The sequence below is a fragment of the Bombus fervidus genome, chromosome 17 (assembly GCF_041682495.2).
Source record: "Bombus fervidus isolate BK054 chromosome 17, iyBomFerv1, whole genome shotgun sequence".
Classification (NCBI taxonomy): Eukaryota; Metazoa; Arthropoda; class Insecta; order Hymenoptera; family Apidae; genus Bombus; species Bombus fervidus.
In genome coordinates, this window is record NC_091533.1 from 184,341 (window position 1) to 209,149 (window position 24,809).

Consider the following 24,809-nt stretch of genomic DNA (forward strand, 5'->3'; position numbering starts at 1 on the left):
GAATGATACTATAGTAACTAGCATAAAAAGACAAATAGATTAAAAGGGTAAGCAAAATATATACAGGGTATATAAGAAGTAAGCGGAAAATCTACCGCAGTATGTGATTCTACATTTCTAGATCGATAGAGATTTGTAAGAAGAAACATGAAAAATTCACTTTGGGCATCGTTACAACCTGATTTTGGTCTTTGGTGTTCGTAACCGTTATGTGTTACTCTAAATGTCGAATCTTAGATTTCTCGAATAATGTTTCGATTCTCGTTCGTTAATGTTTCAAACAAGGCAACCGACTAAATGGAATGATTTCGGAAACTTGTCACACTCTTCTAGAGCGCAGCACTATCTTCAGTTTCCAAACTATTGTATCCTTTTCTTGGAATAAATAAATATTCCTGATATCTTCTTAATTGTTGAGAATAATAGTCAATGAATAAGTTTATTGAAGTCGTACACGTGGTACAAGTCCGAAATCGTAAAAAGAAAATGTTACAATGTTTAGCTTCTTACCTTGTTTATACGTATGGTTGATCGCACTCTTAGAATATCGTACTGAGTCAGTACAGTTGTTGGAAGGTCGACTGTATGAATCGTTGACGACTAATAAAATGCTCGATTTTACTCCTTGACGTTAATCAAAGACTGGATTAGAACAATTCTCGGTTTCGCAAAGACTACTATTCTTCCGAACTTGATATTAACTCGTGATAAATTTTTAATTAACTCTTGACAAAATTTCAACTATCTGCACTGAACTCAATAACTGAACTGAACTCCATTTTAACTGACTCTCAACAAATTTTTAACTGACTGTGTTACGTCGGCCGACTCTCTACCTGGACCGGGCCTCGCATCGCGAGCGGGATGGCAGCCAGATGTCCGCACATCCTTATTGCGTACCCTTAAGAATCTCAAGGACCGACCATAAATCTTAGAAAATTCTAGCTAAAGTCATTCAGATCGAACAAAGATCTTTTTACGAAAGCGTTTTCTAAGGTCTATGGTTTGTTTCCTACCACCAACTTTCTATCGAGGGCGGCTAAGACCCCTCCTAGTCCACTAACAATCGTAACGGCCAATAGAAACAATGTCTATTACCCTCACTTTCCTGGCCAAAAACTGTCATCAACAAATCCGATGATCCAGTGCGCTAGACACACCCTTCCCTAACTCTCCTCTGACACAGCATCGTCACCTTCAAGTAGTCCATTTTCGTCGTCAGAACAGTCAACAAGTCTACCACGGTTCTACCCTTAAATCAGTCCGTTTGTAAAGTCTAACTAACTCATCGAGAGATATCGTCAAGTCGGGTTATATTTCTGTAACGCATTAACAGTACTCATCGTCAAATACTTGTGACGCTCACAATATCGTGTAATCTATTGTTGAATATATACGTCATATTAATCTGTTAACACAGCGTTGATTTCAGTTAACCACCCCTGTTATCCTAATCGAAACAAGGGGAACGACTCTTTCGCGGCGTCGATTAGCCGAATCGTAGCGAGAATTTACGCCTCTCGCTGACGCGTTTTCCTCGCGACCGCGTCTCTCCGCGAACGGTCGTAACAGACTGGCTTTCTAACTGACCAACTGAACTGAATAACTGACTTTCCTTTTACTGACTGAACTCCTGTTTTTAAGTGCTACCCTTATTTATACTAAGATTATCATGGCTAATTGTCACATGACAGGTTATTCCATGATAGCGCGGAGTTTTGGTACGTGGTTATTTCTGCGGACGCGGCAATCTTCGTTTCTACCGGTGTCCTTCTAGAAGTACTAGGGTTTCAGCTGATGTGGTTTTCGTGGAATTATTATTGAAGATTCCTCTGTTTAGAAGTTGTTGTGCTGCATTCTTCTTACATGCATGTGGTTACCTTTACTGATGCCGATACTTAATCTTTTGGCGCGTGCTAGTTGTTTGTCGCTGTTGATGCTGCGTGAGAAAATCATCTCAACTTTCCATTGCCTGCTTATTGCAATGTGTACTGTGTCGGGGTGAGCGCGCGCAAAGCGGCGCTTATCAATGTGCATCTTTTTGTTCCTTGTTTCTATTTCAATATTCTTAGATTTTTATTTTGTTCAATAATAATGTTGTGTATTTGTTTATTAATTTATTGCGATATTAAAGTATTTTTAATATTACTTAATACGATATTAAGCTATTCGCGAGTTACGGTGTGTCATGTTACGGCTCGTGTGGAGCGCGAGACGTGACAGCATGATTTTCAAGATCAAAGTTTTTCTTTATTGCAACGTATTCTACGTATGGCAAAGAACGAAAGTCTTAGAGGAACCATGGATCGCAAATGGCCCCGTCGAAAAAGAATGTTGAAGTTTTAATAATTCTTTAACTGCCTTCATTCACAATATATTTACATTTATATTTTCATCTATTGTGAGAATAGCGTGTCATTTACGATGCAACAGGAAAATTACAGATTAGTTCAGAATATATTAGAATACAGGAATAATAGAACATCTCAATGTGCAGAAGACATTCCGTGACAATGCGATTTTTAGTGGCTATGTTAACAATTTGGTGATCTACCGCGCAACAATTATCCTAAAGAAGAACAGATTAATTATCGTTTTTGCACATGCTTATCCACTACTATACTTACAAAAAATAGTTTATCGCGTGAGAATCACTCACATGATAGTGCGGCGAACAATTCAAGAAGAAGGTGTATGACCTTACAAAGTTCGTTGCGTCCAAGCACTCCAAGTAACTATGCTACTTAGAAGCGCTACAGAAGTTCACATGCTTTAGTTGAAAGATTTAATCAAGAACGATTCACTATACACGTATGGGCAGCAACTATTGAAAATTATATTACTGGTCCCATTTCTTTTGTGTATATCGATGACATATTTTATGTTTATCGATGACAACTATTTTGCATGATGATGATACTTCATCTCACCATAGCCGACCGGTATGGCAATTTTTAAACGAAATGTTTGGAACAAGATGGATAGAACGTTGTTTTTCTTTGAAAGAAGAAATTGTTTATAATTCAAGTGAACAGATAACATCGGTTAAATGATGGAATCTGGTTGAATGATATGATATTTACCATACAAAATCAATGTATAATCTTGGGGAGAAACTTGGTGAAAATTTTTACATAAAACGCGAGTTCACGACTGCTTAAATAAGTAGAAAAAGGAAAAAGAAATGAAGGAAGGAAGAAAGGAAGATATGGAATATATAATGGTGGATCTCGAGCAACCTACGTGGAACAATAGATGCTATTTTTCTTCCATCTGACTGCAAAATATAAACACGTTGTGAATAAAGCCACTTTAAGAATTATTAACGATTTGACATCTTTTGTCCGAGAGAAGGGCTTCTTTGCGATTCATGGTTCCTTTGAAACTTTTGTCCGTTGTGATGAGTAGCAGGCGTTGCTATAAAAAAAATTTGGTCTTTAAAATCATGCTCAAGATCAATTTTGCATGGACTTTTTTTTTATAAATTTCCACCGGTCCAAAAGTGTAGAATCACGTTATTATAGTATTTGGACTTACTTTTTATACATACCTGTATATTTTACATCATTTTTGCGATCAATATGCGTATCCGTATATGTGTATGTCTAAAGCTAGAGATCTTGTACATTTTATTTTAAATCTATCAGATGAATCGTTTATCCATATTACGGAAGATCATGCCCTTGTTGAAAAGCGATCTCCTGGTATTTTAATTATCCCTTAATTAGGATAATTTTGGAATAAATTTCCACACTTCGACGGTAAAAACGAAACGGTAGAGGGTGGTAGTTAGCGATATCTCATACAACTCACCGATGTCACTGATTTTTAAATATGTTATCGGGGACATGATTTTGAATAACTTTCCTGTATGAATGTAATTGTTGCTCGGCCTTAATTTCCGAGATATTCGCAAAAGAACTGTTGATACCCTTAAAGTGATTTCTGCTTATAATCGTGTGTCTGAGATAGCGTACGCGCCGACCGGATAAAATGATATCTAACACAAACCTATATACTATGAATAAATGGTAAGAATTAAGTTTAAATTTAGGCCCAAAACTGACGCATTTCGAGTTCAAGCAAGTTTAAACACTATAATAGCGTGACGCTGTTACAGGCGCACAATTATAGTCAGAATTCACTTTAGCGGTACGATAATTGACCGAAATATCGATAATTAACTGCATAGAAGCACATATGTGGACGATTCTAAACATCAAAACGATGAAAATAGTACTGGTATGTTAAATATTGGAAATTTTGAACGATCGCGATCTCACAGTGGTTCTAAAGCAAACTTCTCCATCCTGTGACCTTTAAACAATGTCTCTAGTTTCTATCCTTTGACAGTGCAACGCGTTGAGTTGTTAGTCATTTGTAATTTCTAAACTATCTCACGCATCTCTAAACATAAATTTTAAATAGTCATATCATTGATGCCTCTCATAGCTCAGCGACTTCGAGTCGTCGACTATCAATTTTCCAGACATTTATTCGTAGCACTCTGCTGAGATCCTTATTGAAACGTTGGCTCAGTCATAAATTATAGTATGGTAAGGTTAAATAGCGGCGGACTATCTACCATTATATCTTGCGACTAATAGGTATGCGTCATTCCACGCTAAATCGATCACCTGGTCGATGTTGAAAATTTTTGTTTAATGAAATACGTAGATAGTCCACATGAAATTAGAGGTAGCGAGATCAATCATCATTCTTTGAATTTAGTTGAAAAGTATGAACCTTCGAATTTTGGAATTTTTGCTCATTTTTATGAAATCGAGGTGCACTAGACAATTCTTGTTCCGGAAATTATTTGTCGGATTGAGTTACGCACTTTTTAGTTTTACCTAGAAGGCTTAATATATCCCAATAGAATTTTCTTACACCGAAACATTAATTTTTTAATATTGAAAATTATTGTTTTGCAAATTTCTTCTTGAAAATTGCGGATTTAAAAATTTAGAAAATATAAGACAACATTCCTTGAAATTTCAGTTATAAAGGACTGTTGTGTCCCGGTTTCGGTGTATGATCTGTGCGTTGCGCTATGTAGTCGAACACAATGGTATACCTATGATCTATAACCTATACGTATCGTAACCATGAAACACGATCTTCGTATAAACCGGTCTCGACACTGGCTGAAAAAATTGAGTCGCGTCTAGTTGTGAAAGATCAAGATAAAAGGTCAACAAAGTCCCTCAAATTCTTACAAGGCAGAGACAGATGACTGGGTATCTCTGTTTTAGACATTTATGGTATGTCATGCATGCGCAGACTTTCTTGTCTTCCAACTGATTTTGTCTTTCAACTTGATTTTTCACAACTAGTCACGATTTAATTTTCGGACGGTTTTCCCTAGGCTTTGGTATATTATTGTCGAGATCTGTTTGTATGATCGTATCCTGAAACGCAGCGTACCGGTCTTTTAATTTTTGAAGAAACTGGTGAAACTGTAGAAAAAATAGGTGCCTCTCCGATTTCGATGATTTTTGAGTCTGCTGTAAAGCTTAAAATTTTGAACAACATTTTCCTGTACATGTAATTGTCGGTCGGCTATAGTATTCGATATATTTGTAAAAATTTATCGATACCATACAGTGAATTTTTCCTATAGTTATACACCCGTGGCAACAGCTGCGGCTGCGTTAGTTGCAATCGGCTGGATAGAATGACCTAGTCAAAACATAACACTTATCTTCTGTTTATGTATATGAACGAGAGTGGGACGAGCATGGGTAAAGTTCCGTGCGCAACTGCATATGTAAGACTGTAAGAAATATCTGTTATAATTCAACTAAAAATAAATATCATCTATCGTTGGTTGTCATTAAATATTAGTTAATCTTTTCAATCTGGCCGCCATTGCATGAATGGATATTAATTCTCCTATTTCGTAAAACAGTATCAATCACTCATTCACCTATTTTATAAAATTTATTTCGCCCAAACATCGTTTATATACTATATACGTATATATACTATACTCAAACTATACTCGTTTATATACTATAAACAAAATACACGCGACTGGCAATATTAACGCGTACACTGTTACGAATGCACAATTATTGGTAGAATTCACTGTAGTGGTATCTATAATTTTTTGCAGATATCTCGGAAACTATAGCCGTCCGATTGTTACGTATACAGGTACTTGTTTAAAATGTTGATTTCTATAACACGTTAAAAAATCATGGAAATCGGAAAGAACGCAGCTTCTCTACAGTTTCATCGAAAATTTAATTGAAATATTATTTTCTGTGACTACGTTTTATTACGGAAACATTAATTACGCTCATATATATAATATATCTAATCTGTTATTTTATGAACAGGACGGGTGCCAAATATCTTCCAATCATACTGGCAGGTGATTTCAACTTGCAGCCACATTCTGGAGTATACAAATTTATTGTGGAGGGAGTATTTGAATATCAAGGGAGGGGGAAAAATCTTGAACGAACTGACTACCGGTCTCTATCGAATTCTCTTATCCCTCCCCGGCTTTGCATTACTGATAATTGTCAACATTTTAATGTCTTAAAACAGAGACTACGTGGAGAAGGAACAGACAAAGTGATGGTATGTTAATAATTAATAAATAGTGAATGGAGGTGAAACTACAGGAAAACTATCTTCTCTCCGATTTCGATCATTTTGAAATACATTATATTAATCAACATTTTGAACAACTTTTCCCTATACATATTGTGGGCGATCAGTCTTAGTTTCCTAGATACAGTAGACTCCCGCTTAACCGGCCGCTGTAAACAGGATCCCCTTGGTCGGATAAACGAATGGCCAGTTAATCCGATAACATGTTTCAATTAACGTTTTTAAGTAGTTACTGAATTTGTTCAGTAACGTATAAGTATATGAATAATGTTTATTGCATATACCTAATACATACATATGTACATATAAACAATGTTTACTAAATATTATTTTTTACACAAAAGTCGGTAATTTCTTTCTGCTTCTTTGATTTAATTATGTTTATTAATACGATGTCACGCCACTTCTTTTAAAATAAGATATTAATCGCAAATGATTCTCTTGTTGCTCAACATATCTCATCGTAGTTTCAATTGCAATCTTACCTTCTGCATGACTCACTTCTTCTTGTCTGCACTCAAAACTGCTAAATTATTTAATTCTTCATCTCCCATCATCCAATTGCTTGGATAATTTCGTCATCCGTTAATATTTCATTCTCTAAAATATTTATAAGCTATTTAGCGGCATCGTCTATTTTTGAATTTTCGCATCCAGCCAAAAGATCGAAATCATTGAGCAAAGCAATATTATTATCGTGATCTGTTCGATCATTGGCACATAGCTCCTTTCGCAACTAGTTTCCCTCGATGAATTTTTTCGCATCAGGTCATTATTTCTTCCATGATGTTAAAAACGTCGATGCTGGGGTTTCTTCAGAAGCAGATGCCAATATATAATAACATGTGTAATATTAATATTTTTAAGGGCAGCAGTAAGTCGTCTTTCTCGGTTACTTATTATTTCGAGTAATTGTGTTAGAAGTTTTCTTCTATAACGTATTTTTCAGGCTAATTATCACACCATGATGCATGGGTTGGATCAAAGTTGTAACAGCAGCTTAATCACCTAAAATCATCACCTTAATGTCATCAAAAAAAAATATTTTTCGGATACATGGGAGCATTATCAAGGAAAAGAATAGCCTTGATTGACAGTTTCGATCGCATTAATATCTCTAAATGTTTTTGGCTTAGCTGTTTTGCCTATAAAAGAATGCAGCAGCGATTTTAAACCTGTTTCATCGGAACTGTACGCTTGCCCAGGGCTAAGATTTTTCTTCTGTATAATGTCTACAAATTCCTTTGAAAATTCATTTACAGCGTTTTGGTCTGTTAATTTTTTCATCACAAACATATAAATAATGCACACCGTGTTGCTTTATCCGTCGTTAAAGACAACCTTCGCTCGTCAAGAATTCTTCGTCGCTAAATTTCTTGCGCAATTGGATTGTTTTTTCTTCTAAAATTGGCCCACTAATAACTTTTTGTCATTGCTGCACGAGCCATATCCATAACGCATCATCAACTATTTCATTTTTACTTTTTTTCGATAGCATTCTTTCTGATTGTATTTTTACACTAAAGTCTGTAGGATGCACGCAAACGGTAATTTGGTAGTTCCGCCTGCAACACGTTCTGCGAGCTCGGAATATGATGAACTCGCGTGGTTTTGCTTTTACGTCCGTGACGACTGTAAAATGAATGACGAGTATCCTTCGCATCGCAGCCACGCAGAAGGTCAGACTTTTTCTCGCGTGTTTTCACTATCTCTTTCTGGAACCTAGGCAATCGCAATTGCAAGACGACGGGACCGCTGGCCCGCACGCCACGCGGATGAGGGTTTAATTTATAGAATCCTTTTAAGTGTTGACGCCTGCTTTTTCATAGCCGAAGGTGACTTTACGATTATCTTACAAGTCTTGGAACGATTGGAACGATACTCATCCCGATATTCAAATCGTTACATGTCAGACTTGCATGTCCATTATTATCCAAACGTTCCAATACTTTCAATTTTATTGCAATAGTCAATATATTTCGCTTACGCTTACAACACGATATATAGTGTACTTCACGTTAAAGCAATAAATACAAGAAAACAGAAGTGTGGAAGTAACATTTAAAATGCTTTTGAGATTACTTGAAAGACGCTGCCCAAATGTTTGATAGGACTGACTGACTGAGAAAAGATGAATTGCCGATTATCTTTTGGTGATAAGTCCGTAATAAAAAAAGAAACACAATTTCCTCCTTGTACGCATTGCTTTCAATGGACCATACCATGGATGAAAATATGATACATATGTAATACATATATTGTATGTATAAGTTCTTTTTATAACGCAGATGTACAGAATACAGTATTCAAAAATTTAATATGAATAGAAAATAAAATTAGTAAAATAACGACTACTTAAAAAATGCAAAAAGTGACAAAAAGTAAATTTAGTCGAAAGAAAGCGAATAATGACGGAATATGTATCTCAATAATTTTTCTTCTGATCGATGTTTTCCATATTACTAAAAATGTGGTCGATTAAAGCGAAGGCCTAAAGCGGAGTCTACTGTATTGGCAAAAAACTGTACCATTACGATGAATTCTCTCTGTAATTATGCGTTCATAACAGTGTATGCGTTGATTTTGGTTGGCAGCCGCCTTATGATGGCCGGATAAAATAACGCTTAACTCAAACCTAATTGTTATCGTTTGTTTATACCTATAAAGTTTATATAGGTTGGACTTGTTGTGTACTTTATCCGTCCACCACATTGTGCCGCGAGGCAACCAATACTAACGCATACGCTGTCACGTATATAATTATAGGCAGAATACACTGTAGTGAAACCCACAGTTTTTTTTTCTTTTTTTTTTTTTTTTTTTTTTGTGAATATCTTGAAAATTAACACGTTGGGTGCAGAATCAATGTCGGTATGCTTTCCGTTTGGCCGGCGCAAAGAGCTGAGCGCGAGCTGGTCAATACGATGCATAAACACAAGACAACACGTTCAACACGACTGTTTTGTTTTTCGAGCATTAAAAAGTCGATGCCTAAGAAATGAACAGATGTAGGCAAGCCTTGTAACAGTAAAGACATAATTTGAAAGCAAGAAGTTTCATTTTGTTTTTACTAAATTTTATCAAGTTCTATTCAAGGTGTTTTTTACAATGTTCTTTAGTTGTTTTATTATATTAAAAAATACTTGTTGTTCATAATACTACCATGTCGAGAGGTAATGATAGAGATACGTCAATCGAATTATTGTCACCATCGTTCAGTAAATGAAGTAATGCAAGCGACTTGTTAGATACGCAATGGTCCGATGGTCAAAATGTGGAATGGTTCGATCTAATTGGCAACCAACCAAATATCATTCCTTTCATAAGTGCATATGATGACATAAAAGAGAAAAAAAAAAGAAAAAGAAGGGAAAATACTGCGGAAGTACAGGATTGCATTAAAATCGAGGATATTTATGAATTTTTTGCTGCAGACGAAATTTTGGAAAATATAAACACAAAAATATTTGTGCTGCACAATCGACGAAGACTTCTAAGCGTTTGGATAAATGGATACCAGCGAATAAAAACTAAATAAAGCGTGTTATGGTGTTGATTTTACAGACAGGGCTGATCAAATTTCCATCTATAAAATTATATTGATCTAAAGACCTTTATTTGTCCAAACATTCCCATGAAAAATAATGAGTATTTCGATCGGTTCGAAATTTCCCTGAGGATGCTGCATTTTGAAAATAATGAAGCGGTTGATACATCCAATCGTTTATCAAAGATTCAATATCTCGTTGATGCTGTAAATGAAAATTTCAAACGATATTACGATCCACAAGAAATGTTGTGCACTGACGAGTCATTGATCCTATTTCGTGAACGAATCGTATTTAGGCAATATCTAAAACAGAAAAGCTGTATATATGGCATAAAAGCATTTAAACTGCGCTGCGAATATGGATACACATATAGCTTCCTTATTTACACTATATTACAAAATCTGCTGGCAAAGAAAATATTTCACCCGATATTGCACTGGATTTATGCAAAGATGTATTTGATAAAGTTCCCACTGTTACGTCGCGAGACTTAGTATCCTCCGAGGCTTAGTTTAATCGTAACGGGAATTCACAACTCCCGTTGACGCGCTTCAACGCTACCGCGTCTCCCCGCGACTGGACGAAAAAACATGCACATTTATGTGTCGACAATTGATATAGGAGCACGGAATTGACGAATAAGCTCGTTAAAAAAAAATATGCAAAATTGAAACACGGAGAATATATTACTAAGGAAAGTAGTGATGGAATTACAATATGGAAGTAGAAGGATGAACGTGACGTTTTAGTCCTTTCTACAACAGTACAATGTCAGTCCCTAGGGTCTGACGCCGCATTCAACGTGTTAAGGCTGACCACCCGTTATATGTATAAGAAAAAATTGTTCAAAGGACAAATCATTTTACCTCAAATAGTTTTACAAAAAAGTTTTATTTCAAAATCAACAGGATTGGTGTTGAAGATAAACTTCTTCTGAACAGTTACCTACAATATGTACAATGTACAGGATGTTAAAAAACAGTTCGTCATGGCTTTGGCAGATTTTCAAATTTTTTGATTGCATCGTATAATACTCGTTGCAAGGATTGAAAGTCTCAAAGGAACCATGATCATAACCCTACCATTCTCTTGGAAAAAATCTTAAAGTTTTATTAATTTTAATATCTGTATGTATGTATAACTGATTTTATTCGTATATAATATATTTACGTCTCGCAGTAGATAAAGCTTGTATAGTCTACTATTGGTGAAGTCGCTGAGAAATATTCCTTAGCATATAAAATATATCGACAATCGATAAGATATGTATAATGGAAAACCGGTCTACGGTCTACAAGTCCTAGATTGGGGTTAGGTTGTGGTTAATTTGAGCCATCCAGGTTGGTATGAGATTCGAATGGTAATGTTTAAGTAGACGCCAATTCTTTAATTAGCATCCTTATTTTTTATATGTCGTAAGTACCATAGGTATGGAGCACTATATTTGCATTTGAGTTATTAAATCTTTCAGGTGTTTTCTTTTCAATTTTCTAGTATTCTTGTTTTTATACAGAATGCTGGTCAGAAGGTTTAGGTAGTTTGTTGTCTTTATTTTGTAATTTATTTATTTTATTTTCTAAAAAAGATATTAAAAACAATTTGACCTCGGAATTTAAAATCGAAGTCGACTTTGCGGTCACTTCTCTTAACAAATCTGCACCAATGGAATCTAAAGATATAGACTTACTTGCCAAAGCTGTGACAAACAATTTTTTTACACCCTGTATATATATCGTATTAAGAGTTTTGAAATATGACCGTGTATTATTTCTATTCCAGTTATATCCGCAATTTACAAAGCAAGAAGGTAAATTGAATATTTAATCTGTTGCAGTTGGAAAATAGCGAACACCACAATGTAGATACTTCGGAAAATAATTCACCAAACCTTTGTGAAGTGAAAGCAGATACAACTGATTTTCAAACAATAGAAATTGCACATGATTATCGTGTTAATTTCTGTTCTGGCACCTTAACTCATCCTTTCAATTTTAATAGTGTATACAAACATCAAAATTGTCACGGAGAACAAGAAGCTACAACAAATCAGGGCAAATGGATCACTGTTGATTATATTTTTTATAGCGATCTGGAACTTCTTGAGATATATGATTTACCCACAGCCACGAGATGCAACACTTTACCAACAATACCTAATTTCGCAGTTGGAAGTGATCATTTGTGTTTAGCAGCTACTTTTAAACTACGTAAAAGCAAGCTTTAGAACTGTTAATATCATGATTTATAACATAGGGAAAAGTTATTATGTTATAACCTTGATACAAAACACCTTTTTTACACTATGTATGAAAAGATAATGTAAGTAAGAGACACTGTACAGAATAGCCATGTTATTTTGTATAAAAAATTAAAAATGTTACTATTTTCCTTTATTGTTATTGATAAATATGGAAAACATTGTAGTTTGTAATGATTTATTATATTAAATATGACATATATTATACTATGTAGATTAAAATATTTATCTCGGGTACAGAAACCAAATTTAATACAAAATTATTGTTCTTTAAGCGTATTACTGTTTCTATTATTATATTCGTACAATGGCTACAAAAAGTATTTGTACCGTACATTTATTCTTGCATTTATATACGAATTAATTAGATCCGATTACTATCAACGTTTTATCATTTAGTAGTATTTTCATATGTATAAATTATAAATATGTAAAAATTTGATATAATTTTTTTTTTATTATTTAATTTGTACTTTACAATTTGTCCAGCTGGACATTTGGTAAATTTTTTTAACTTGATTGCCAAATAACATGTGGATGGTTATCCCCAGCGGGATACCTTCTTCGAGTAATTTGATACTATGGCAATGAAATGTATGTAGAATCTAAGAAAAAAATGCTTCATTGGAGAATGAGGGTATGTACCTTTTGTAGCTACTGCATTCCCTAATGTCATAGATATTTACATTTACCTTAATATTTGGAACAATATATTTAAAAAGGTCACAATGTTTTTATAATAAATTCCTTAATTTATACCTTTGTAATTATTGAAATATTCGTTTACTCGCTTTCTATTCTGTTAGACACTTGTCAAAGAGCGGAACACGATTATGTTCGAAACTGACGTGAAGTAAAAGGTTTTAAAACTTTAACTCAAATAAGCCACAGATTCCTGTTGTCCAGTCACTCTGAAATTTTGTACGTATTATTTTCTCACTAGGATAGGGGGCAGAAGTAGAAAAAGCACATACGATAAAGGTGGGGTGCAAGAACGCAATAATAGTGGCGACAATGAAATCGATGGAGGAAAAAAGAAGGATAATGAAGGAGAAAAGCAAATTGGAAAAGGGGGTATACATAGACGATGATCTGACAAGAAAAGAAAGGGAAATACAGCAACACATAAGAAGGGTAGCCAGAGAAAGAAAGGAAAAGGGTGAATATGTAAAGATTGGATATAAAAAACTAGAAGAAGAATTAAGGAAAGGACAAGTCGGGGGCATAGTGGTAGGAGAAAGGAAGGTATGGTCACTGACATATGCAGACGATATGCTGATGGCTGATAGAGAAGAAGAACTGAAGCAGATGCTAAAGAGATTTGAAAAATTTTTAAAGGAAACCGGATTGGAACTGAGCACGGAAAAGACCAAAATTGTAGTGCTTGAAAAAAGAAAGAACAAGAAGAGACAAAGAAAATGGAAATGAGGAGAGCGAGAATTAGAAGAAGTGGAAGAGATAAGATACATAGGGTACATACTACAGAATAACGGCAGTGATGAGAAACGCGTACAAGACAGGAAAAAGAGAGCAACAATAGCAATGAAGAAAACATGGACCGTGGGAGAAAGAAATTTCAAACAGGACTACAAAAGGAGAATGAAGATGTTTCGAGCACTGATAGAGAGCGTAGCACTGTTTGGAGCAGAAATATGGGGCCGGAACATAGAAGAAAGGCTGGATAAAATACAAAGAAGATATGTAAAATGGATCCTAGGTTTAGATATGACAACACCGAACTACATATTGACAGAGGAATTCAAACTAATAGAAATAAAAGAAAAAGCACTAAGAAGAGCAGCAAGGTACGAAGGGAAAGCCATAGAGTCAAAAAGGGAATTAGTAAAGGAGCGCATAAAGGAAAGAGAGAGAAACTGGGGAAATGGCCAAGAAGGGGAAAGAGCAAGAAAGAGAAAGAAGGAACTAGAAGAGGTGAGAAATGGAGGGACACAAAGGGAAGCAAGAGAAGAACAAGGAAGGACGACAGTAGACCAAATTATAGAAGAAAGGAGAAAGAGAGAAGCAGAAGAGAGGGGGAAAAGGATAAGGGAGTCAAAATATAATAAACGTTATAGAAAAATTGCCAAAGAAGAGTTACCAAAATACTTAGAAGAGAAGATGAAGTGGAAGGACAGAAAAATACTAGGAAGATTCAGATGTGGAAACGAGACCAAAGCAAGGGAGTACTGGAAAGAAGAGGGAGAGAAAAGATGCAGACTATGTAAAAGGAAAGAAAAAGACCTGAGACACGTAATAGAAGAATGTGAAATAACGGGAAGGACAAAGGAAACAGAGAAAATATTAAACGAGACGGGAGAAGGAATAAGGGATCTGAAAGCAATAATGGAGAAGAGAAGGGCAATACAAGACGGGGAGGAACGACAATAAGGAAGCAATAGTCTTAGAAATAGATTATACAGCGGAGTGCAATATAATAGAGTAGATAAGAGGGGAGATAGACACATAAGAAAAGAGTGTAGAGTTTAGTTAGATAGATATAAGAGAAAATGTAAAGGCGTGATCAGGCAAAAAGATGCAAAACCGAAAACTCGTTCAAAGCCGAAAGGCACGGACTAAGAATAATAAATAAATAAATAAAATAGATAAAAATTATTTTCTCACTAGATATCATAATCTACGAGAGCAAGACTAATAAAAATTCTAAGAAAATTTTTGACCATACAGTTTTTGATCCAGTGCACAAAATAGAGAAGCTTTATCATAAGAAATCATTAATATATTGTGGAGTTTAATTGTGATGTTTCAGAATCTTAATCAAACTTAGATGCTATAACGTACTTCCATTGTCAAAATTCTGACAACATGTAAAATTTGTATACGATATGAAAACGAAATATTGTCTGATATTATTAGTGAACATTTTTTATTTAGTGCAGAATTTGGGTTAATCTTTGAGAATTTTCGTATAGTGTTTGTTAAGTATTCCAGCAAAGATTTTGTCTGATTATTTTCTTGTTAATTATAATCATTTCTTCAGCAATCTAACGACTATCATGTGCACACTATTATACACGCACACTATTATACACATCACTGGTCATTATTTTATTTATCAAAAGTGTTTTATAATTCCAACGAATAATTTTCATTATGAAAAATTCAGCGCTATAACGAAATAACTACAAGAATTTGTCCAAATGTAATTTCATATTGACAGAAAGCGACTTAATTTCTAACAAATGACACACATTATTTACTCGATTTCATAATATTATTAAAAATTGTATGCTTTACAACTTTTGGCAACCTTGAAGGATTATGAATAAATTAAATTTGTCTTTACTTTAAAATCGTCATTACGTACATACGAAGAAATAAAATGTAGCAGTTTGTTAAAAAGAAACGAAATTATTACCAATGAAATAAAACGAATGTTTAATATGCATTATGTCGTAATAATTTACGATCTTGCATAAGTTGAACACAATCCTTTGCAATTGTAACAGTTATGGGGCGTATATCAGCATTGTCAGTGTCACGTCGAATGATTTCGCGTAGGTTTAAACGTTTCACGAGCAAGATAAGAAAAATTCAGACTTTAGATATGCTGACAGTGTTTATTACGTGAATTTAACAGAGTGACGGTTAAGAATGTTAGAACAGAGTGTCGAGAGTTGATTTTGGGAAGGTTTATATACTATGGATTTGGCTCTTATGGAAGGGGTGTCGCCGGAGGTGTCGCCGGGGGTGTCGCCGGAGGTGTCGCCGGGGGTGTCGCCGTGGCCCAGGTCAAAGGTTTTTTTTTTTGTATTGATTGTTTGTTAAATTTTTACAATTTGTCCAGAAGGACATTTGGTAAAATATTATAGCTTAAAGAATAAAAATATAGCATGTGGATGGTTACCCCCAGCGGGGTTCCATCTTCTAGGTTGCCTATTGCATCTCTATTGCGAGGTCTGCGGGATGCTTCCTCTTCAGCTTTCTTTCTATTTTGGTTTTATTTGTTTCAGCAGCCAGCTGGTTTGGGTGTGCTGCAAGTCTTTCTTTGTACTTTTTTGCGTATCTAGCGATTTCCTCTTTGACTGTTGGAATTTTTAGATCTTTTCGTAGGTCTTCATTTCTGACGTACCATGGAGCGTTAACTATTGTCCTTAAAATTTTTGCTAGCTCTATTTCTATTTTGCTTATGTGACTGCCGTCCCCCATAGTGGGACTCCGTATGTCCAGATTGGTTTGATTATTGTTTTGTATATATTTAGTTTATTCATTGTGCTTAATTTAGATTTTCTATTGATTAACCAGTACATCTGCTTCCTTTTTGCACTTATTCTGTTTATTATTGATTTTATATGGTGCTTCCATGTAAGGCGTGTGTCTAAATTATTCCTAGATATTTGACTTGCTTTGTTTGTGCTATGTGGGCGCCGTTCAGTTGAATATCTGGTGTTTTTCCTTTTCTAAGTGTAAATGTTATGTGGCTGCACTTGCTGGTGTTCACTTTTATTTGTTTGTTTTGCAGCCATTTTTCTGTTTTTGTAATGTGTTCTTGTAGTAGTGCGGCGGCCGTTTCTAGATTTGCATGCCTCACTAGTATGGCCGTATCGTCCGCAAACGTCAGTGTTTTACTGTTGACAGTTGTTGGTATATCTGCCGTGTATAGTGTGTATAATATTGGTCCTAAGACACTTCCTTGCGGTACTCCTGCCTTGATGTCCTTAATTTCAGAGTATGCATCATTTATTTTTACTACAAAGGTTCTGTTGTTTAAGTAAGATTTGAGTAGTTTGTAGATTTGTTCTGGAAATTGCTTTTTGATTGTTTGAAGAAGTTTTTCATGGTTAACTTTGTCGAATGCTTTTTCGATATCCATAAAGAGTGCTGTGCAGTATTGTTTTGTTTCAAGCGACTGTAAGATTTCATTGACGAGTCTATGCATTTGTTCTATTGTGGAGTGTTTATTCCTGAATCCAAATTGATGGTTCGGTATTAGTTTTTCTTTTTCTATTGTTGGTTTTAAGCGGTTATATATTATTTTCTCTAATAATTTGGAAAACGCAGGTAGTAATGATATCGGCCTGTAGGATGCAGTTAAATGTGGGTTTTTGTTTGGTTTGGGTAACATTACTATCTGTGCTATTTTCCATAGTGTAGGAAAGTACTGTATTCTTAGAATTGCGTTAAATATTATCGTTGGTAGTTTTATTGCCTTTGGGGGAAGGTTTTTTAAGATTTTCCCATTGATCAAGTCAAATCCTGGTGCTTTATTTGTCTTTGTTGCCTCAATTAAGTTTGTAACTTCTTGCGCTGTTGTGCTGAGTATGGTGCAGCGTTTATCAGTTGTGTTGCTGGCATTTTCCACTTCTTCGTTTGTTTGCCATCCAGGGATGCTGTTATTAATTTCATACGGCGAAAATATATTTTGTAGGTGCTTTGAGAATTCTTCTGCCTGTTCTTCGTTGGTTCTGGCCCATGTGTTGTCCATTTTTCTGATTGCTGGGATTGTTTTTATTGTTTTCTTAATTTTGTTAGTGACTTTCCATAGGGAGTAGTCGGTATTCTCTTGCGCGGATAGTGATTCGATGAATTTTGAGAATTCGTTATTATGATGTTCCCTTATTTTATTCTTTAGTTCCTTTGCAAGTTTATTTAGGTTTTTCTTGTTTTCTCGTGTTCTCTGTTTTTGCCATTTTGCTTTCGCTTTTCTTCTTTCCCTGATTTTGTCTAGAATGTCCTGCGGAATAATTTTTGATTGCCTGCTATTTGTTTCATAGGTGGTGGTTGCCCACGCTGCTTCCTGTATTATTTCTGTCAAAGTTGCTACTGCCTGCTCAATGTGTTCAGGTGTTTTCAACGGGATATTGCAGTTGATTTTGTTTTCGATCAGCTCTTTGAAAGTTTGCCAGTTGGTGGTTTTATTGCAAAGCGACTCTGACTTGTTATAAAGTAGTGGTTTGCTTGTATATTCTATTATAATTGGTGTATGGTCGGAGTTAAGCTCGAGGCTGGTTGCTATTTTTAATTTGCTTACATTTAGCCCTTTTGTTACTGCAAAATCCAACAGGTCAGGTATTTTATTGGGGTCTGTCGGCCAGTACGTTGGTTTTCCTGTAGATAGTACGTTGAGGTTGCTGCTTCTAATGTATTTTTCCAATGTTCTACCTCTCGGCGTGCTAATTCTCGAACCCCATAATGTGTGCTTTGCATTAAAGTCTCCTGCCGCTATATATTTGTCGCCTAAGGATTGGAAGTACTCTTCCCATTTTTTAAGTGTCATTTTGTGTCTCGGAGGTACATATACTGCTGACATCTGGAAGTAATTGTCATTGGTTTGTATTGTGACAGTGGTTGCTTGTAGGTGTTCTTGATTTGTTTAACTATGTAAGTGATGCTTGATGTCGTTTTTTATTATTACTGCAGTTCCTCCATGTGCTTTACCCGAGGGATATGTGCTTTACCCGTATCGTATATGGTGTAGTACGGTATTTTCATGTAGTTTTTTAGAGTGAAATGTGTTTCTGAGACAAGTAGTATATCAATATAATTTTTATACAAAAATATTTTAGTTTCGTGGGCTCGCTGTTGCAAGCCATTGGAGTTCCAGACTGCTATTTTCAAAATGTCCATCACTACTTTTTTACTTAGCAAGTTAGTGAGTAGTTGTAACATGATTGTTGTTTGTTGTGCTTGTTGTCTTAGCATTACTTACCATTTTTCCTAACATTTCCATACCTTTAATGGATTGTTTGAGCATTTCTTTGATGTCTGTAACGTCTTCGATGTTATTGTTTTCATTCTGATTGTTTGCAAGCGTTGGTTTGCTAATGTTTTTAGTTACTTGTGCGTAGCTTCGTTTACCTTGGGGATCTATGTTTCTGCTTATAGCGTTTAGTTCGTGTTGTGCTTTCAATGTTGTTTCGTTATCCGTTATACTTTGTTGTGGTTGATGGTCATTGTGTGATCTGTTGCGAAGTGGAGGAAACAGTTTACGTTGTATTTGTTTCCTTATTTCACATCCTTTGTAGCTGGCTGGGTGGTTTCCGTTACAATTATAGCATTTAACTTCTTCTATTTTTCCTGTGTATGGGCAGTGTATTGTTAGGTGATTTTTTGCACATTTAACACATGCCGGGCTTCTGTTGCAATAATTTTTTGTGTGTCCGTATTGTTGACACCGCATGCATTGTGGTATATCTTTTTTTGTAGCGTGGTGGTTCCACTGTTACAATTGTATTTAGTATTTTTTTGATTTCATAAATTTCCTTGTTATTGGTTCTGGGTTCAAGTTCTATTAAGAATAATGGCAATGGTTGCTTCGTATCGTATCTTGTCATATTGTTTATTGCTCTTGTTTCATGGCCAATTTTTCCTAATTCTTCACTTAATTTTTTTGTGTTAGTTTTTGGATGTAAACCTCTTATAACTATTTTATAGCTCCTTTCTGTTTTGAGTTGGTACGTGTGGTATATAGCATTTTTTTCCTTTAGTTCATTTATCACTTTCCTATAAACTTCTGGGGTGTTTGTTTGAATTTTTACTTGTTTTAATTTTGTTTGTTTTATTGTGTAGTTATCCTTCCCGACTATATTGTTTAGTAGATCAATAAGCGGGTCTATTATTTGGGCCTCAACAAATATTGGTGGTGGTTTTGATATGTAAGGTGATTTAGTCGTGGTTTTGCTTGTCGGGTCATTGTCTATTTCTTCCGTTAATGAGCTGAAGGAGTTTCTTAAAGGTAATTCTTGCAGCCATCGCTGCTTTTCTGTATCTGGGTTTCCTGCAGCATTTGTGCCTGGAATTATTTTACGTTTTTTGCTAGTCTTTGCTAGCTTCCAGTTTTCGTCCTGGTAACTTATATATATTTTTATATTTATTTAATTTATTTAATTTATTATATTTTTATTCTTTAAGCTATAATATTTTACCAAATGTCCTTCTGGACAAATTGTAAAAATTTAAACAAATAATCAATAAAAAAAAAATGTTGTGTCTCGTCAGATTTTGTAACAGCTGTTACTTCTAACGAGATATGATGGCGTGATACGATAGCCACTCTTAGCCTTTTAGTGTCAGAGGCTTAGTTCTAGTATCGGTAGACCTTTGCGTGACGCGCATGTGACTTCCGTGTGTCCTTGACATTAACGGTAACAAAAGTAGGCAATAAACTAAAGAAGTCCTTCAACTCCAAGACAGCATGCTGGAAACAATGACTCGAAAACGAAAAGCTCGGATATTCTACAGAACGGTCAGAGTTTCTTGAAAAAAATTGTTGTAAGAAATATGCAGATTTCAAAATTCTGACTCGATTTATGTTATAACGCGAACGATGTACGGCGGAACAGTAAACTCGAGCCGTTCCATCTGGTTATTGCCGATTAGAATTACTCTTTCTTCGTAACCGTATTACAGTTAGGGGTGGGTACGGTAAACACATTGAGCACGGAAAATGTTAATTCACGTCTTACTTATAAAAAATTTTAACTACTATTAAATAAAACAATAAAAAAATAGCAATGGATGCTATAAACAAAGTGTTATGAATGTATTTTTACATTACATGTTTGAATAATACGAAACAGTTATCAATATGTTAGATATCATATTGGTCGCTCGGAAAGTTCGTTCCGATTTTTAAGGAATTTGGTCGCCATAAAAAATTATATTGAAAAGTTTGCTAGATGCGGGTTCGTTCGAGGTTCTGCGATTGTCTGAAGATGGCCTGGAAATATGCGGCAGCATATTTTGAAACAAACTATTGGTATTGAAAAACAAAAGAAGGGACGACACACGACACACGATTTGTAAATTTTGCTTAGTACCTCTCCATCGGATAAATTGTTTTCAAGTATATCACATTAAAAAACGTTAATAAAAGCATCTTTAAATATACTCATTAATTTTTAATAAAATATTACACTTGTTAAATGCTATACGTAGCATTATATACTCTTTTGAATCTTTTCAATCACTACAAAAATACGCGGGAATTCAGGCTATATGCTTATCATAGCATACCATCCTCAATGTGTTAATATTCCTAGCTGAAACGTGTTACATTCTTTATAGTCATTGAGGAATAAGGATTAATTGTAAAAAAATGTATTGACGATAAAACTCATTTATGTAAAATACCATGACTGACTTTTATTTATGTTTTACATTCATAATTTAATAGCAGACGAATACACAGTATTTTATTGTACAAGATTCATCATATTGAAAAGTGCAGAGCATCGTTATATTAAATTATGTATGCATAATATAACAGAATTTTTATGAACCAGCCTATTGTATAATTTAACGAAGAATTATACGACAAAGTGATGTTACAGATATTACATACATAATATTATGTTCTATTTAAGTATTTCTGCATCAAAATACTTTTAAAAATCAATATTCAGCAAAGTAATATATTTCGTTGCAAATATTTCCAATTAGAATCGAATAATACATCTTGAACTTTAATTACAATAGAAAATATTCAATGATGTTCCATTTAATTTCCTTCGATCAAACATTCCTCCTTATATTAAAATACTTGACAATCGTCCATAATAACTAACAAATTGCAAATACGCATGTATGAAAGTATAGTAAATGAAAATTTTCAAGTATGCTGCACATTAAATGTTTCATAAAAATAAAATGATATCTAGCAAACATAAAATTGTACAGCAAAGATCTAATTTAAAATATTAATTTTCGTAAATAATCGTAAATAATTATCATTATATCGTATTTTAAGACCTTTTCCATTTGAATACGTTTTGTTAACTATTTTGCAAATATTATAGCATAATTCGCAAATATAAGTGCTAGAAATATAAGCAGCATTTCTCATTTCATCTAAAAAGTATAAAAACATGAATATTGTCCTCCTAACTAGACCAAATTAAATGGACTTTGACAAAAGGGTTTTGCTGCAACGTACTTAAGTTAAAATTAAGATTGAAATTGACGTTCGTACGCGCGAGCGCGTATGTAATTCGTATTTTTATATCGCAAACGATGTTCGAAACGTAATAAAATAATTTGAATATCGAGGATTATATGCATTCTTCATCACTGTCAAAGTACCAACTAAAACAAATGAATTCATAGTTTTTAAACCAAGTCAGATTCTTTGGTACTGAATGATTTTCCTTATCGCGTTGATACATATAACTATGAATATTCACATTTTAATAACAAAGTATATATGCAACTATTTTCTAAATAGAAAATTATTGATAGTAATCGCATATTTTAAATATGAAAAGAAGTGTACGTCATTCTATAATCAAATATTTAATATTTACGGCTTCAGATAAATTTTATTCTTTTATCTTTTTATCGTGAAAAAAAGTGCAAAATTTTTAAAACAATGCTAGTCGCCAATTTTTATTCGAAATTAATAATCATAAATACTTATCTAAAATGTATAATTTACTATCAATTTTGACATCTTACGTCTTTTGTTCTACACCAAAGATCAGGCATCACAGATAAATCTGTAACACCTCTCATGAATGTACTATTCATTCTTACAATATGTTACACCATCTTTCTCAATACCGATAATTTTAACTTTACACACTTAGTTGCTTAAAGTAATGTCTGCAAAATACTGACATCATCGAGGGCGGAGCATCAATTTTACACAACAGCTTTTCTTCTTTTTCTGTTAATCTTTCCAAAGATAGTGTGTATTCTCTATCGAAAACACCTAAAACAAATAAATCATTCGTACAAATATGACAATGGTTAATAGTTATTCATTAGATATTCTACAGGATGTTCGATTCAATTATTTGTTATGCCAGATGATTCTGCTCCTCTAGATCATTGCAGATGCGCGAAAGAATGTAGTCAAAAAATTTATCTTGACCTTGATTTTTAAGGTTAAGTTACTTCTGTTGTATCGTATAGTACTCGTTACGAAGATCAAAAATCTCAAAGGGACAATGGATCGAAACTCAACCGTGGGCAAAACTATTTAAAGTTTCACTAATTCTATATATATACATATTGCGTAAAGCTATATAAGGATTACATGGATTTCATTGTTTCCAGATTCTTCGTGTATTTTATTTCACTATTTAATAATAGTTGATTCTATGCTTTTTCGAACATGGTGTTTCTGAATTTATGTCATTAAATAACGTCAATCTTTTATATTAAAACCTTTATACACGTTTAATCAGTATATTCCCTTATCAATAAATGTTCGTAGTAAATCTTTTTTAGAATTTAAAAAAAAATTCGATTAGACCCTGATCCATTGATCGTATCAATGGAATACTATCGAGGGTTAGAGAAGTATTGCTTATTGCTTTACTAAATTCATCTACTTCATCCAATAGTACAATGGGTATAGAAATATATTAATATACTCCTTAGAATACTTTAAGATACACAACTTTCTTAAAACTGGTTCAAACGATCTGATTTTTTTCCCTTTTCTGAGAAATTAGAAGTATTAGTTTAGTAGGTGGTGACCCATAAACAAAATTTTGAACAAGTTGCAATTGATCAGAATTGCCAAGGAAAAGGCAAAGGTCCTTTTTTATAACTTTTTATCTGTAATAAGAATTTAAACAACACAGTACAAAATGTCGCAATTTTTCACGAATTTCGGCCCACAATATAAAGATTCTTACATTTTTCGATCACTATCACCTGTTTCCGCATCAATCGCCGATTTCGATAAAATTTTCAGCATATACCAATACATCTTCAAAACGTATTGCTTAAATTCTCATTACAGGCCCAGATAAAAAAGTTGTTAAAAGCGAGCTTTACTTTTTTCTTCGCGATTCCGACAAATTGCAACCTTCTGAAAATTTTGATTACACTTCATCTAGTAAACTAATCCTTCTAATTGCTTAAAAAAAAAAAAAAAAAAAATCACGCCATTTGGCCCAATTTCAAAAAAGTTATTCTATTGTAAATAAGAAAGAAAGAAAGAGAAGAAAGAGAGAAAGAGAGAGAGCTATGGGCTCCGGGGTTCTCGGCACTTAACCCAAATGGTCATGGTTCCGACAATATAATCAATGTTCTACTATATTTTTATATTCTGGTTCTTTGTTTTAGAAAGCTTGAACGCTTTGAAGCTTGATAGCTTGAAGAAGTAATAAGAGGAAATAGGTATGCATATGAACACACGTGCATATACTTTCTGCATCTTGCGTCGTTAGTAAACTATTATTTGTCTTCGTCAAAGTAATATCATATAATTCAAAAACAATTCGAAAATAAAAAGTAAATAAAAGCACAAAACTTAATCACTTTTTTGAAAAAAAAAAGACGCAAGTATTTTTTAAAATGAAATATATGTTTACACTTGTGCAGAAACTCGAGACATGCAATAAAGTAATGAAAATTTATCAATCAAGATTGTACATTTTTTCGTAATTTTTCGTAAATTCGTCACATCA

The 24,809-nt window shown here is 34.1% G+C and overlaps 3 protein-coding genes across 5 annotated transcripts in view; 2 read left to right on the forward strand and 1 right to left on the reverse strand.

The window, feature by feature from the left end:
- Positions 1-12,646, forward strand: part of Angel (protein angel) — a 33,169-nt gene extending 20,523 nt beyond the window's left edge. The window contains exons 5-6 of the mRNA XM_072020433.1: positions 6,345-6,591; positions 12,010-12,646. Coding sequence (XP_071876534.1) covers positions 6,345-6,591; positions 12,010-12,399 — 637 coding nt within the window. The 3' untranslated portion in view covers positions 12,400-12,646. The remainder of the gene's footprint in view (positions 1-6,344; positions 6,592-12,009) is intronic.
- Positions 12,647-12,723: 77 nt separating this feature from the next.
- On the forward strand, positions 12,724-14,232 carry LOC141445926 (uncharacterized). Its single transcript, XM_074112133.1, has 2 exons — positions 12,724-13,677; positions 13,771-14,232. The coding sequence occupies exons 1-2, from the start codon at positions 13,447-13,449 to the stop codon at positions 13,858-13,860; spliced, it is 321 nt and encodes a 106-aa protein (XP_073968234.1). The 5' UTR covers positions 12,724-13,446; the 3' UTR covers positions 13,861-14,232.
- Positions 14,233-21,508: 7,276 nt separating this feature from the next.
- The window catches only part of Crag (DENN domain-containing protein Crag), a 44,927-nt gene continuing 41,626 nt past the window's right edge, over positions 21,509-24,809 (reverse strand). For all 3 annotated transcript variants that reach the window (XM_072020413.1, XM_072020410.1, XM_072020411.1), the window contains one exon: positions 21,509-23,098. In XM_072020413.1, coding sequence (XP_071876514.1) covers positions 22,962-23,098 — 137 coding nt within the window. In that variant the 3' untranslated portion in view covers positions 21,509-22,961. The remainder of the gene's footprint in view (positions 23,099-24,809) is intronic.

Coding starts and splice junctions, on each gene's coding strand:
- LOC141445926 (XM_074112133.1), top strand. CDS start 13,447: ATGAAATCGATGGAGGAAAAAAGAAGGATAATGAAGGAGAAAAGCAAA. Junction 13,678..13,770: donor TAGTGGTAGGAGAAAGGAAG/GTATGGTCACTG, acceptor AAATTTTTAAAG/GAAACCGGATTGGAACTGAG.